This window comes from Aquila chrysaetos, chromosome 11, assembly GCF_900496995.4.
Source record: "Aquila chrysaetos chrysaetos chromosome 11, bAquChr1.4, whole genome shotgun sequence".
Lineage (NCBI taxonomy): Eukaryota > Metazoa > Chordata > Aves > Accipitriformes > Accipitridae > Aquila > Aquila chrysaetos.
In genome coordinates, this window is record NC_044014.1 from 16,625,439 (window position 1) to 16,641,739 (window position 16,301).

At 58.3% G+C, this 16,301-nt stretch overlaps 1 protein-coding gene across 2 annotated transcripts in view; it reads right to left on the reverse strand.

Annotated features, from left to right (window-relative positions):
• HPSE2 (heparanase 2 (inactive)) overlaps window positions 1-16,301 on the reverse strand; it is a 113,624-nt gene that overhangs the window by 2,765 nt on the left and 94,558 nt on the right. For both annotated transcript variants that reach the window (XM_030029821.2, XM_030029822.2), the window contains 2 exons: window positions 13,829-13,935; window positions 12,595-12,709 (listed from right to left, as the gene is read on the reverse strand). In XM_030029821.2, the coding sequence (XP_029885681.1) occupies window positions 12,595-12,709; window positions 13,829-13,935 (222 nt within the window). The remainder of the gene's footprint in view (window positions 1-12,594; window positions 12,710-13,828; window positions 13,936-16,301) is intronic.

Genomic DNA, 16,301 nt, shown 5'->3' on the forward strand with positions numbered 1-16,301 from the left:
ACACCAGAGCTCTCCTGTGCTCTCCAGCTCTGTTCATGGCACGCTGGCTTTGGTGACTGCTGAGGGTGCTCCACTTCCCAGAGGTATTTCTCCCATTTTAAAGCCTCCCGTGGAGTTAAGCACCCACGAACACAGCACAGGGAAGCTAAGCAGTCAAGAAATAGGAAATGTTTAGCCCCTGCACACATGCGTTAATGATGCAGCCTTTAATTACGTCACCACATACTACTTTTTCCCACAGGGCACAGCCTCGCTCGGCACACAGGATGGGCCCCAAGCCCCAGGGAGGGGGGTGAGGCTGTGCGGTGACGGAGGCTGCTGCCGGCAGGGCCCCCCACTCATCCGCTGCAGAAGCTGGGAGGTGTGCAGTAAATGAAGCAGGGTTGTGGGAAGGGAAAGGGCAGGCTGAGGCGCTTGCCTGCCGTTCTGCAGGATGGGGCTGTGGCCCTGCTTCTGCTCTGGGCACCCCGGCTGATGCCCGGGAGACGGAGCCTCTTGGTCTGCTTCTGTGGGTGCGCTGGGCACCGCCTGGGTGCTGGGGCACTTTTACACACACGAGCACTCTGGATAAATCCCCTCTGCGCAACCCAGACTGGCTGCCCCAGAGAGACCATGTGCCTCAGGGCAATTGCGATGATCCCCCAACCCCACTGGCAATGTCCAACACCCAGCAGCGATGGTCACACTGGCACCAGGGACTGCTCTGCCCAGCAACGCCTGGCCCGCACAGTGGGGAGGGCTGCTGTTGTAGAAAAGAGCACAGATCAAGCACCCCACAGCTCTGCACACTGCCTGGGGAGGCACGAGGAAAACCCTGTGCGGTCAGCGTAGTGCCAGGAAGGGGTCTGCCACCCCAGAGGGGCATGTGGGGGGAATGGGGTCTCCAGGGCCTCAGGCTACAGGGCAGGATGGGCAGGTGGAAGCACAGATCTCTTGTACAGGTACAGGTATCCATCCCATGGGTGGGAAGCCCTCACACAGCCACCGGTTAACACGCGTTTTGGATGAAGAGGCCAGCAGATGAAACGGAGCATTAATGCAGCAGAGACCAGCATGAGGTGAACACCCGCCGGCCAGACTCAACTGCTGGTCCTCTCTCCAGCCCAGCTCAGCAGAAGCTGACCTGCGCCAGGAGCACTGGGCCGGCCTGGCAAAGCGAGATCCAAACCCACTTCCCACTTTCTGGGAAGCTGTTGCCACAATGCTGGAGGAAAAGCTGCCTCCTGCTCTCCTCTCGCTGCTCCCAGCCAAAACCACGGGGCTTTGTGCCACACCAGCCTGGTAAATGTTTCCCCTGCAAACCCCGGGCCCCGGAGGAGACGTGAGGGTGAAGGGAGAGGCTTGTGCGCTCTGAGGAGGCTCAGGCTGCGAGGCCGAAGCTCCCGGGGAGGACGAGCTGCAGTTGCTCGATACCGCAGACATGTGCCTTCCCCGAGGTGCGTGCCACCGTCCCTGTGCCTGCTGGCTGGCGGCGCTGCCCCACACCCTGGGGATGTCCCTGCCTGCGCCACGCTGCAGGGGCTGTGCCAGCCTTCCCCCGCCGTGGGAAGCTGTGCCAGCCCACCCTGCTTGGGCGCACAGCAGGCGGGAGAAGCAGTGCCCGGCACGCTGCCGGCTCCCCGGTGAGCCACGGCGATTAGCAGGCGTCATTAGATGAGTAATTACTTGAGTTTATGTCGAGGCCAAAGGTGAGCACAGATTGCAGTGTTTAGCCACACGGTCGTGAGTTAAAATAAATGAGTTCAGCGCCCCCAGCTACCTGTCAGCTCAGGCTCTTAGGTCTTTCTAGCAGTCCCCGCGGGGTTTCTCACCTCCTCTCCGTATTTCCACTGATGAGATGCTGCTTTTGCCTACAAGTTATGGGAGCGGTAGAGGCCAGAGACACCGTGGCCACCCTTGAAATTTCCATATGGGTCTCAAGAGCTGTTCTGCAGGGGGCTCGCGATGGCCTTGTCATGTTGGGGAGTTGGCACCAGCAGCTCCAGCCTCTGGCTGAGCACCCACCCCTCCAGGCAGGGTGGTCCCCTGGGGTTTGCTGCTTTGATGCCGGCATCCCTCTGTTCTCAAGGCTCAGCAGCAGCAAGGTTTGCAATGTGGGGGTGCAGGGAGCTGCCCAGCCCCACGACCTGCCCCAGTTGCTGCCAAGTCTCACATGTTGGCATACACTCTTCCCAAGGGTGCTCTGACAAACCCTGCTCCCCTGCAGAGCTGGGGGAGCTGAGCCCGGGGCTCCTGCCGTGGCAGCTCACAGGCAGAGCTGTGCCATTCAGCATCTCCCGGGGTGGGCACAAGGACAGATGCTTGTCTCTCTGGGAAGCATTGGCCACATTTTTCAGCTTCTGATCCAGCTACGGGTACACAGCTTTTCTGAGAAAAACCATACAGATGCCATGAGACAGGTAAGGCAGGCAGCAGTGATGCAGGGTGAGCTGTTCTGCAAAGTGTGAGATGACCACGGCTGACCGTAGAATATTTCAGTGCAGGCAATGCCCCCAGGGCAGCGTGGGGACTGACTTCTCCCTCCAGCATCTGCAGGAGGCGAGGGGAGAGCAGTGATTTTACCTTGCCTTGCTGGCAAAGCTAGCTCCAAAGTCTCTGTTTCGAGAAGGATGTGGAAATACCAAAGAGAGTTCAAAGGAGGGCCAGAAAAACGACCCCGGGGCTGGAAAAGGAGTCGTCAGTGCCGGCCTCGAGCTCTTCAGCTTACTGCAGGGAAGCACTGAAGACAGCTGCAGCTTTTCACGTCATCACAAGCCCACTTGCAGCAGGGGCCAAAATCATGTTACTCGCAATAAATTACCAGGAGCTGGTGACACTGAGCATTTGGATGATGAATTACACGCACACCTAGCATTGCGGAAACAAACCTGCCGGGTGCAGGCACTTCACCCGGCTGGGCCGGTGCTCTGGGGCTGCTCCTACCACTGGCATGAGCGAACCCCAGTTAAAATCACACCAGGGCTGCTGGGCACCTGCAGCTACTGGCTCCTGTTCAGACGGTGACCAGCTTGGGAAGCAGTTGCTCTTGAAACCCAGCTTGGCTGCAACCAGGGTGGCTTTTCCACCCATCAGTGACCTCTTCCTGGACCCCTGACAGCAGCTGGCACCCCCTCCCATATGACAAACCCTGTGCGAGCGTGGCCCCCAGGCTAGCAGTGCCCAATTGCCCCTTGCAAAGACAAGTGCCCGCTTTGCAGTGCGGTGCCGGGCATCCCGGTGGAGGCAGCCCCGGCAATGCCTAGGGAGATATGTGGCTCCAACCAGTGCAACCGCAGAAAGGATTTGGCTTTTGGAGTCACAGAGGGCTCCCGTTGTGAGGGGTTAGCCAGCAATGCAGCTGTAGCGGTAGAGGAGGAATAGCAGACAGGAATCTGGTCTGCTATTAGTCCCCTGGGAATCAAGGGAGCCTTCTTGCTTTAATTACTTTGCAGGCCCATTAAGCAGTGCTGCCACTGCAGCCCTCAGAGCTGCAGGCGAGGAGCACCTGAAGGCAGAGCTGTCCTGCGCCTCAAGGAGGTCTCCTGGCCGGGACCCCTGATTTATGGGCAAGAGAGGCGCTTGTCTCAAGCGAGCTGATGTGCAGAGCTCAGGCCAGCCACATCTTCTGAGCTCCATGGGGGCAGTGAAGACACACGAGCTTTCTGCTAGACAGGGAAAGCCCAGAGGGTTCCACTTGATCTCTTTGCACATTTTAATTCATTGCAGGAGCTTTTAGAGACTTCAGCTTTTGGAAACAAGGCTGATTAGGCAGACCTTCAGACAGACCTATTAACCAGACCCTCCCATCTCAGGAGTCATCAGGAAGGGAGCAGGAGCGTATCCCCACGCTCTCTCCTAGAGGCAGCAAAGCAGCTTTACAGCCCACCTGAGTTTGTTCAGCTCCGTGCTCACCACATGTGAGAAGACGTTGCCATAACCAGAAAACCGGAGTAACGGAGCTGTAGCCCTTTGGTCTTCTGGGGGCTGTAACCGGCAAAGGCAGCTGAACTTCAAATGAGCAGGCTGCCGACCCTGCGGTGCACAGCCTCCTCTGGCTGGGGCTGCAGGGGCATGGCTCTCTGTCCCCGTGTCACCGGCAGCATCAGCTGGCTGCTGCCCACCCTCCTCCTCTTCCTCTTGCTTCTTCCTTCTTCTGAAGCTACCCAAGCTCTTCCTCCACCCCTCAGGCACGCTCAAGTTTCAACAGTCTGTTATAGATTGCTCCATTCCTGCACCTTCATCTGCGTTTTTCCACAGTCCAAGCAACCTGTATGGAGATAAGGGCTGGTTGGTCTGCCTTCCCGTACATCACAGGACAGAGAGGTTTGCTCTTTTATGCCTCTGCTGAGCCTGATGGCTCGTTTTTGGCAAAAGCATCTTCCAGAAAAGTAGTGATTGTGGTTGTGAGGGCTTGGAGGGACGGAGAAGCCGCCACTTCCCAGGGAGTCTGTTCCAGCGGTTAAACATCCGCACTGTTAACAATCCCACTCCTTATTTTCAGCTTGAATTTGTCTGGCTTCAGCTTCCAACCAGTGGTTCTTGTTCTTTCTTTTTCCACTAGATTAAAGAGATCCTCAGCATCCAAAGCTTTCTCCCTGCGGAGGTCCTTACATCCTGTTCAAACCACGGCTGGTTGTTCCTTCAGCAAGTCTGGACTTTATGCTGCTTTCAACATTATCCCTGAGTTTTATGTGCTTCTTGGACTGTGGGAGTTCAAGGCTTTCTCACCCAAATCCTGTGTAAGGTCCTTCAACAAGCAGAGTGGGGCAGAGCCTCTCCCCAAAGGGAACATTTGCTGAAGTCAAAATGATCAGCTCTGGGAGCAGGCACTGATGTTGTCCTCACGAGCTCACATGCACCCACCCTCAGGAATGTGATCTGTTTGCCATTTTGCGTGTGCATCCTCCTTGTGTGGAGGTCCTGAAGAGCTGAGGACTTGGTGAGCTGTCTCCTACAACATTTGCTGCCGTACTGGTGCAATTTGCGGGTGTGCCCTGAGCATCACGGGGGACACTCCAGAGAAGGTCTGTGAATGGGGAACAACATTCCTCCTAGCCCTAAACAAGGGGGCTTCAGGTGGACTGGGCTGCCAGGAGCCAGTGGCATCAGCAGGGGAGGATGGGGCCAGCACATATGGAGATGCTGCAGCGAAGTGGCCCCTTGCCTCTTCTCTCTGCTCTGTCCACACAACCCTGCCCCTCCTGGGCAGGACAGACCCTTGCCTTCATCCAGGCACCTGCACCTATGAAAGGATCAGCCGATGCTGCCCAATTCCTTTCTTGCTTAGCCTTGGTCCCTGCAGGTGCCCACCACCAGTCCCCCGAAGCTGCTGACGTCTCCGCCTGGCCAGCCGTTGCTTTCACTGTGCTGATCCTCTTCCTTCCTGCTCTAACGGCTGCGAACGCCTCATTTCACACCACTCTTTCCTGCATCACCTTCTGCCTTCACATCTTCCCGGCAGCTTTCTCTGCCAGCAAGCGATCTATGGCTGAAGCGTGACATGAGGGGCTGCCAGTCCTGCACCCCAGTGCCTTTCAGCTAAGGAGGGAGAGGAGAGGAGGCAGGCATGGCGAGGGAGGGCAATGGCTCCATTAGCCGGGGCAGGTACAGCTCTGTAGAGCAGAAGAGTTGCTGCTGTGGCTGTGTTGTGCACTCTGTGTGCTTACACGGGCTTATGGCAGGCTGGCTCTTGTCTGGCCCTGTGGACTGAATATCTGCTCATGGTTAGGGAAAGGAAACCAGGTCACGTTTTACAACAGCTCTGCGATAAGTCCCAAAGTGCAGCGCATGGGGACAGCCAGGAGAGTTGCTCCCATCCCAAATAACCTGCTAACATGTGTGCACCCATGGCCTCAGAGAGCAGCATTTTCATCCACCGGTACCGGCAGCACCGCAAGCATTGTGTTTGGGCCAAGCATCCGCCATTCATCCTACAGCTCAGGGTCTCTCCCAGCTGTGCCAGCAGCACAACCCACCAAGGCTCTGATGAGCATCATGTCTTCCCAGCCTTCAAGCCGCTGCACCCTTTGCTCAGCCCCTTTCTGTCGTCTCTGTCTCTTCCTCTCTTTTTCTCCATCCTGGAGAAAGACCAAACACTGACATTAAGGCAAAACTCCTGCTGTGGGAGCGGCAGCCACAGGAATCGCTGCTGGGCACCAGTGGCACTGAGGGGACAGCCTGCCAGGCACTGGGAAAGTGGTGAGTGGGAAGTGGTCCCTGCCTACCACTGCCCTTGATGAGCTGGCCCCCAGCCAGCAGCCTCCACCTTCCCAGGGAGCTGAGCAGATGGAGGAACAGCCAAACCTCTCTTTTGTCATCACCTCTCCCTAACAGGGACCAGGCGATGGAGGCCGCAGGAAGGGAGCGGAGCTGCCGGATCAGAGGGCTTGGAAACCAAATGCAACTTCTTTGCTGTTTTCTGATCTTCTGCTGCTTTTCACCACAACGCTACTTCCCTCTGCTCTGCCGACAAGCACCAACACTTAATGGGAAGAGTCTTGCTGTCCCATCTAGCACGGTGCGTCTGGGAGACGTGGGCAGTGGCTGTGTCTGTCCTTCCAAGTACGAGCCGCTGCTGCCGGTCCCAGACAGAGTGTGTTGCTGCCCCAGTCTCTGGTGCAGGAGTAGCAGCCCGGCTCTGGGTCTGCACATGTCCTGCAGCTCTGGCAGGTGGGTGCCAGAGCTGCTAGCTGCAGCATAGCTTTGATGTGTTTGAGAGTCCAAGCATACACACTTCAGAGATGTTTTTTATGGTGCACTAAGAGGGAAAGGCCCCTTAACCCATTGTGACAGCAAGCAGAGTTTAGGCGCTTTAAATCTGTCTCCTTGTTTGCGGATAAAACGAGCCTCAGAGCAGACTTAGAGCTCCTGGAAGGCTGAACGCGGCGAAGATGCAGAGAGCAGAGGATGCTGCAGTCCTCGAGACATGGTATGATCATGGCTGAAAGGACAAGGCGGTACAGGAGATGCCCTGCTCAGACCCGCTTCAGGTGCTCGTGCGGAGGCTGGCTGGGAGATTTCTGCGGGACACCATTTCCACTCCGCCCTTCAGCGGCCCATGCTCTGGCTTGACATCTCGTGGGAGAGCCCTTCCCCCGCACACACCTGAACTGCCCAGGATTTCATCCCTCCCTCCTGCGGCCGGAGCGAACATCCCGTACAGACAGCTCCTGCCTGTCCTCGCCTCTCCCACCCCTTCCCCATCTGCAGGCGTCGCTCCCGCCAGAGCCAGCGCTCCAGCGTGCGGGGCAGATGGGGGTGCCAGACACCCGCGCGGCAGATTTACGGTCATCAGGAACAGTTTCCATGTGTGTGCGAGCTCCGTTGGACCTGCTCCCTCTCCCCACCCCGTGTCGCTCCCAGGCTTGGGACCATGCCTCTGCCTCTGCCCGCGGCGGCACATGGCAGACTGCAGCCCGACCTGGCTGTCCTCTCCCCGACAGTGACCCCAAAGCCGAAGGTCCCCGCCGGGGGGAACAGCAGCCGCAGTCCTACCCCTGCCAGCTCGGCCGGCTGCGTGTGCGCAGCGCGGTGACTCAGTGCCGGGCGTGCAGATGGGCCGGCGCAGCAGCGGGGCTGAATTCCCCCGGCCCCGCAGCCAGCTGGCCGGGCTCGGCGGCGGGAGCGCGAGCGCTTGCAGGAAAGGGCTCTCTGTACGCTTCCCCCTACGGATGCCGGGTCTCCTCTTCGCCTCTGGACGCTGCCCAGCCCAGCAGCCGGGCAGCCACCGGGCGAGCAGGCGGCAGGGTGGGGATGGGCGCGGGTGGGCGAGGACCTGCGAGGGGGCGAGGGCCCCCTCCCGCGCAGCGCCGGGGCGGGAGAGGCACCGTCCAGGGAGACGGCCGGGACCTCCAGCTGCAATTAGCAACGCCTCCGGCCAAGCCAGCTCAGCTAACGAGCGCACCGGGGAACGCGTACGTGCGGCAGGCAGGAGCACGGCCGGGGGACCTGCTCCCACCCCTGGCACCCGGCACGGCACCCCCCGGCGGGCCCCTTGCCTCTGTGCACCCGCAGACGTGGGCGCGGCCCACGCCCCGCCGGGGAGGTGCTCGGGACAGGTGGGGCGGGCACCGTCGGCACTCAGTCGCCGGGCTCGCACCACGGCTCTGCCCTAGGGACCCCAAGGGATGCCGGGGATGGCGGCAAACCGGCGCCGAGCTCGTTCACAGCAGGGCTTTCACGAAAGCCTGGTCAGGAAGGGGACGGCTCGCTAAGGACAGACCCGATCCGAGGCCGGGGTCCTCCCTCCTCCAGGACAGGCGGTAACTTTCCCATCGAGTTCCAGTGCCTTCGGGCTAAGCAAAGCAGGTGAAAAATCACCCACAGCATCCAAGCGTCCGACCACAGCACCGTCAGGCACAGGCCTGCGCACCGCTGCGATGCTTTCTCAAGGATGCCGTCAATTCACAGGCAATATCTTATTGTCTTCTACTACCACAGCTGAGCAGGCAGCCCCTGCCATCGCTTCACCCTGTGATCCCTCTGGGCCTTTCTCATGCTGCATATGAAACTTATACGCAGAAAGGAAGTTTTAGTATCTACCTAACCCTGGAGAACCACGTATCTCACTGTCCACAGGCTTTAGGACAAGGCCCGAGAAGAGCCACAGTTATCAGGAAATGGAAGTCTGGATTTCAGCTTTGGCTTTTCTATGGGGTTTGTGTTGCTCGGGCTCTGCCCAGAAATGCACCCAAGTTTTTCCATGCATAGGTATAACCTTACAGCACTCTGCGTTAAGGGAGCAGAAGTCACTACCAAATGGATGAAAAAGAGGCGAGTGCCACGTGGAAGAGCATTCAGAAAGGTCTTTAACATGCTGTAACAATGTGAAGAGAAAGCTTACACCTAGCTGGGGGGCTCTCCAGTGAAATAAAAGTATTGCATCCCTCTGGACTGTTTCAGAGAGATATTAAGGAAACAGAAATGGAGTATGTACACCGCATGCCTGAAATGAGCCTAGAGCTACTAAATGCCAGAGTGGCATTTCAAAGACACTGCCCTGTGAAGAGTGAATATCAGTGCTGCTCCTGCCCTCCTTTCCTCTGCTCCTCACTCCCACACACATGTACAGATGGGTTTAGGTGCAGGCAGGAGACTGACGTACCTGTAAGAGGCTTTATTTAAAGGGCTTCAAGCACAAGCCCTGACTATTATACAGCTGGCTGCCCCAATCACTCAGGAAGAAAAAGCACTCCAACCATACATGAAAAAGTTCTCTCAAAAATAACAAGGCATTAAAATGCTTGAGCTCACTTGCATTAAGGTAGGCTTGAGCATTTCTATTCCCCAGCCTAATCACATCTGTACTAAGGCCGGGGAGCCTCATGTCACCCAGTTTCTCCTTCTTTGCTCCCCATTAGTCCAGCAAGAGAAACCCATTTCCTCAATTCTGCACCTGGAAGGAGGCTCAGAGATATGGCCTCACCTTCCCCTGCTGCACCACCTGTCCTTCACATGGGGCTTTGATGTCATCACCTGTGAGGAGAAGGTGGATGAGCAATTCTGGCAGCCAGGACAGGCACTCAGAGCTGCTCTTTCATGGGTGAAGGACCTGGATGGGGATGCAAAGGCATGTCCCTTGCAAGATGCCCCAGAAGCCACACGAGCTCATGAACGAGCTGTGTGTGGAAAGCCCAGCAGAGACGTTAACATCTCCCTAATTTCACTGTGAAGCTGCAGTGCCCCTGGGCCACACTGCTGCCACCTGAGACGATTTTCGGGGAACCAGTCTGCATTGCACCGGCAAGCCACCATGGCACAAAGCCGGGGATAGACTGGCTTAAACCTCCGCTTTCAAGGTTTCACTGCATCCCTTCCTGTAAGCAGCTATTCCCAGGTGTTCTTGCATTTCCCACTGAAATGGCCAGAGTTTACAAGTTTATTTTCAAACCAAGCCTAACCCTCAGAAAACACAGAGCAAGCCCCACCAGCCTGCCCGGGTTTGCTGCCCAGTGCCCATGCCCAGGGAGCAGCCATGCTCCCTGCCTGCCCGACGTGCTGGTAGCCCTCGCTAGCTCACAGCATGGCCCATGACAACAACTATCACCCTGCTATACATAGAGCGGCACAGTGATTTGCCTGCTCCTTTCCCTCTACATAACAAATCCCCCCAGCGCTGCAGTCCTGGGGGAGAGGCAGAAACATCGTGATTTAGAAGCTGAGACTCCCACAGCAGTGCCCACCAAGCAACCCCCATTACCTGCATTCCCTGATCCCTCAACATGGCACCCACACCACATTTATGAGCTTCCTTATGCCATCCACTGTAACATGCCCTAACAGAGACAGTACTAATGTGAGCAAGATCAGCAGCATACGAGGGACCCAGCTGCAGGACAGAGAGGAGGGTTCGCGTGGCAGCAGTGCAGTGCTCGTACGGTGATGAACTACACATCACTTGGTTTTATATGGGAAGCTCTTTAGCACAAGGACGGAGAGCTGTATTTGCATCACCGTGCCATCCCTGGACCACGCAGGAAACTCTCCCTGGACCATGCAGCTACCCAGCACCTAAAGACACTGCTATAAAAGGCTGAGCTTCAGCTCAGCAACCCCAAACATTCCGTTCTCTTCTCTGACAAGAAGGGATCGGCAGTGGCAGGGGAGGAGGATGAGGTGCAAAGGCTGCTACGGGGAGCCCAGCCCTGGCTCCCGGCTCCCTGAGGAGCTGCCAGCCGGAGCTGCGATTGATGCTGCAGTGGTGCGGCCCTTCTCTCAGCAGGCAGCTGCCTCACGCCCAGCCGGCGTGCGGAAACCTCTTTGTCGTGGCAGCTAATGAGCAGATTGTATTTCACAGCGCCGCGGCCCCGCGCAGGTACAGCCAGCGGCTTTCATCTCCCTCATAGCTCCCACGGGAAAAGAGTGGCCACTGCCCTGCGGAGCAGGTCACAGTCCGGTCTTGCTGGGCTTTCTGGTGTTTGCAGCTTTTAAACCCTCCATCGGTTTGCACCTGCCTGTGGCTCTTTTATAGCACAGGAGTGGAGGGAAAGGGCTTGGGGAAGCACCCACCGGAGTTTGTGCGGGAACACAGTGGTGGGACGTGGGATCGATGCTGAAGCACATGGGAGAGCGAGGAAACGGCCATGAGGCAGGGTGGCATCTAACTTCTGGGAGACTTCTCTTTAAAACAACAGCAAAATCCATTTTAAAGACCTCTATTGCATTTAACAGCCCCGGGTTTATTCCTCTAACTCCTCCCCTGGCTTTAATCCCGCTCCTAACTGCACGCCTGCTCCAGCCGCTCCGAGGCCGCTGTGCCAGCAGAGCTGGCCACGGGCCACCTGCTGCCCCCGCTGTGCCGGCAGAGCTGGCCACGGGCCACCTGCTGCCCCCACGCGCCTGGCGGGCAGGAGCTGGCCTGCACCAGTCCAGCCAGGAGAAATCCAGGGGGGCCCTGAGGCCCTGGGGAGCGGGGGGATGTGGCTTGGCCAGGGGAATTGGCTCTTCAGAAGAAATCCATCAAGTGCTTGCCCCAGGCTCAGTTTCATCTCAAACAAAGTTCAAAGCCCCCCAGGCTCCCCCCAGCCCAGGCCCCCAGAGCTGGCAGGTACGCTTGCCAGAGGGGTACACGCGGGAGCAGCCCAGGGTGCTCCAGGAGATACCTGCGCAGGCAGGGGACCGTGATCTCCCACTCAGCAGTTCGCTCTCCAGAGCCACCCACCAGGCCATGCTGGGGGGGTTAGCACAGACCTCGTGTCACCGACACCTCCCGCATCCTCCCCCGACACTCAGGGATGCTGTCGTGGGGATGCTGTTTTCCTCGGCTGAGTAGGTAGAGCCGACCGAGATGCAGCTCCGTCAGCCTCTGCCCCCCTGCAGCCACCCCCCGAGATCCCGGCGCAGCATCAAAGGCAGGTTTGCAGCTGCAGGGTTGTGCACCTCTCTGACACGGATCCCCAGCCTGCCGGCAGTGTCTGCTCGGTCATGGACCCATAAATCCTTTCCAGGGGAGATGCAGAGCGCCCAGCCACTCTGCCAGGCTCTCCGCTTACAAGGCAGCGTATTTACTAGCGCCCCCCCCCCGCCCCCGGAAAAGGAAACCTGCTACTTTTAACAGGGTTTTTCATATGGTTTCTTTATCGGCACCATGTGTGCTGGGAGTTTCCCCCAGGCCAGGCGTTTCTGAAGAGCGAGGGATGCTGCAGGGCACTGGTGAGGACCACTGCTCCCTGTGAAGCCAGGAACGCCCTTCAAATGCCCTTCACCTTGGTTTCTAGAGATCTGAAGTTGGGTGCTGAGGCTCCAGCCCGGCTTCCCCTGGGCCAGCTCACCACTAGTGATCCAGCTGCCCGCCCCGTGCCATGTGTGGTGGTCCTGCCACATCCCTCCCTCCCTCCAACTCTGCAGTCCGCACTGGCACCCCTCAGTGGCACCAGCCTCCCTCCTGTGCTACCGACCCTGGGCACTAGATGAAGTTTCAGCTACAGAGGTATTACTCTCCCATCTGCCTCCAACATGTTGCATTTGACGTGAACTAATGTCTCCTATTAACACTGCAAGAAACAGATCTGGAAAAATTCATTTTCAAGCAGAGTTCAAACAGGCCACAAGGAGAGAGTCCCCCCAAAATGAGTGGGGAGAAGCCAGCACCAGCGCAACACCCGCAGGCAGACCTACCGGCAAGGGGTTGAAGTTCTGGTCCACGAGGTGGTTGTGGCCGTGGTCGAGGAAGGAGTGCCGCACCACGACGTCGATGCCCTGGCTGGCCAGCAAGCCCAGCGTGTTCAGCCACCTGGGGACGCAGGGAGCAGGGTCAGGCCGCCGCAGGGGGACCACCCGGCCCCAGTGGCACAGCCGTGCTCTGGCACACGGCGTCGCTTTCAAGCACCCGACCTGGTGCCTTCTCCCAGTACCTGAGCTGAAGCCTTCAGATGGTTTTGTGAGCTGGCTATCAACCAGCTCCCACCATCCCTGCCCCAGCAAGCCTGCATGCCTCTCCACCCACCACAGCCACCTCTGCCGCAGCTGTGCCAGACCTGAGCCCCTGCGTGCACGCCAGCATCACAGCCCAAAGCCTGGGGTGCTCCCCCAGCCTGCCAGCACTCTGCACCCGCCACCTCAGCAGGGGGACCGGACCTTTGCACCAGCCTGTCTCCTCACACCCCCCAGGCAAAGTCTTCCACCCTCACAGCCTGCCACAGCCCTGATACCCTGGGCATGTCCCCGTGCCTCCCCGCAAAGCCTGGATAATCTTCCTCCATCTTCTGTGATCACAGCCAGCTCTGAAGATCTGAACTGGGGCTTTGCAGCAGGATGCCTGTGCCACGGGACTGTGCCAATAGACAAGCCCCAGGAGCTAGAAATGGCTGTAGCTTCGAAGAAGGAGAGAAAATGGTTTCCAGAGCAGAGCCCTGCAGAGTGCTTCCCTGGGCAGGTGCCCTGGGAGTGAATGCATGCAAGGACGTGTGGATGCAGCCTGAACCAAAAACGCAGAGCGGGAGGAGGCCTGGGCAATCCCGAGCTGCCGAGCGATGCAGCCTGTCAGGATGCCAGCCCTGGGGTCCCAGAGCTGGCGTGCTCAGATCACACCTCCCTTCCAAACCCATGCCCTGTGGGCACACCGTGTGTACCAGTGTGGGATCCCATGCAGTCCCCTCCTTACTCTGCTACCCTGTGTATGCCAGAGGCTGGGTCACCTACAGGAAACCAGAGCTGAGGAGGGGTAATAGGGATGCTACAGAGAAAATAACGGTGCCCAGGCTGCTGGGGAGTACCGAAGGGGGTACAGGTGGGGTCTCTGGGCACAGAGCTGGCCCTCTCCTGGCTGCAGCGGCTTTGCAGCACCCAAGCTGCACCCACAGAGCCCGTGGGGGTGGCAGTGCCCTGGTACCGGCAAGCCGGCGTAACTCACAGGAACCCGGCTGCATAGGAATCGGAGAGGTTGTTCATGCCTCCGGCCGAGGTTGTGCCAATGCCTTCCAGCCAGATCTTCTTCCCCGGAGTATACGTGTTCACTACCTGTGCAGGAGACAAAAGCAATCAAAATGACTCTCATGAACCTGTGATTTAAAGCCAAGGCAGACATCTCCTGTGCTATGCCCTGGGAAGGCTTACAGAGACCTTCGCTAATAGTACTGCTGGGCAGTCAGTGCCTGCCTGGCCCCGGCATGGTCACTAGGTGTCTTCACCATGGCTGGGTGGTGGGAGACTGTTCCTCACTCTCTCCTGCCGCTGCCACACGTCCACTACCCATCTTCCAGAGCCGCTCCAAACACGCTCTCCCAAACATGCTCTCATGCTCCCAAACCCGGACCCCGCTCTTTCCCTGTGGTCTCCCCACGCACTCCATCCCGCAGGCTGCCCTGCCACATCACCCCAGCTCTCCATGTCCCCAAGCAAGGTGGCTGCCAGCCACGGGGAGCACCTGAGCCCCAATGGCTCTGTGGTGTGGGAGCACTGGGACATGTACTGGAGCCACATGGAGGAATGGTGGGCAGCTGAGAAGAAAGCAGTGGATGCCCCTGGGCACAGGTAGAGCCAGCCCCATGGCTGAGCAGGGGCTGCTTCACAACCTGAGGGGTCCCTGGCACAGGCGGGACATGCAGGTCCGAGCACACTGGCCCACCCCTTACAAGGCTCTAGCCAGCAGTGCAGACACCCATGAGATGCCAGGCGGGATGGGAGGGCTCGGATGGCTGGAGCTGCCCTCTCCCAGCATGAGCAACCTCCAGCACCGCGCAACACCCCATCCTCTCTCCCGCAATCCCACTTCTCCAGGCCGGGTGACAGGCTCCCGTGACCAGATGTCTGCAAACCAGCGGCCCAAGGAGTGCTCCGCGCAGCCTGATGGATCCTGCCCCATTAGTGAGGAGAGCTGGAATGTGCTGGATGGACTGGGATCCCTCAAAGATGTTAAATACGCCAGCTCTGGGCTGCCTCCCACTCACAGCCTGTGAGAGTCGACATCCCTGACTGAAGCCCCAGAGGTGTTGGCATCCTGCCTGTAATTATCTAAGCCCGCCACCTTCCCCTGTCGGAGAGGAAGCAATAAAACAGGGAAGTGGACAAGCCCAGCTGCTCTAATCAGCCCCGGCAGGATGCACAGACTCAAAGCCAAGCTGGAGGCTATTAGCACCCAGCGCTGTGCTTTTGCTCAGCCACACTGGCATTCCCGGGAGAGCCCTTCCCCAGCCCTGCCCTGTGCAGACCAAATCCTGCCCTGTGGGTGCGAGGGTTCCCCCAACCCGCACCGAGGGCAGCTCCTTGCTGCCTCTAGTCTGGGGATGGATGGGGTTCTGCTCCCTTCCCAGCGGGTTCTCGACCCACAGCAGAAGCGGGACACGTGCCACCACTTTTGGTGGGGTATTGTACCCCCAGTGGAAGCAGGGTCAGCCGGTGCCTCTCGCTTGTCCCTGCGCTGATCCCGCTGGCTGCCCAGCCATGACTGCCTGCAGCAGGAGGATCATCCGCGTGCGTGGATGATTCCCAGCTTGTGCCAGAGGACTCAGTGAGCGGCTCCTCTCCTCCAGTTTTGCTCTGCCGACCCTCACATCCCCTTTCTCGGGGCCTCTTTTGAGTTGTTTACTCATCCTATGGTTTCTCCCTGCAGGAATTACAACAGTAAGACATTGTGGTGACTGGTATGGTGTGAAAACCTAGACAAGATGGACAGACAGACATATCCTCTAGTCCCTTAAGCCTTCCCCACTTACTAGGTGTTGCTTATTTCTTCTGGAACTGACAGCTGAGTGGGCCAGTCACAGCCCTGGCCCCTGTATCAGCCAAAGCAGGGGGACACTGCGAAGCCCCTGTCCCTTACCCAGCTGCTAGAGTTGTGAGCCGGGTCACCCCAGCCGCTGGGGAGGGAAGTGCTTGCTGCAGGCTGCGGTAGCTAGGCAGAGCCAATGGGCTCTGACACAGCACGCCAGCAACAGCTGGGTTTTATAACACAGTCAAAACATGATCATCAGGGAAAAAAAAACTCTTGTTCATAATGATCACGATTCTTCACTAGTGAAAATCACCCCGGAAATGCAACTGTCACAACTTTGCAAGCAACGTTTTTAGGCACTGTGAGCAAGTGGGGCAAGATGTTGCAGTAGGAGCCCCCTCCTGAGCAGGCACGGCACTGGCTGTGTTTGGGACAGCTTGGTACTGCCTGGCTGCTCCCTTCTCTCCTTGTTCTTGGTAGCCAGTTTCAGAGAATACCCATCTTACATGCTGCCACCTTCAGGAATGGACGGATGAGAGACTCAAGCCAGTCGGCTGCTTTAGAAAGGCTTTGCACAGCAGTGTCTGCCCCTGCCCCGTGCATCCAGCCTGCATCCCAGAACACTGGTGCAGCCCACGCCACACTGCAGCCTGTGGCCGCTTCCCTCCCGACG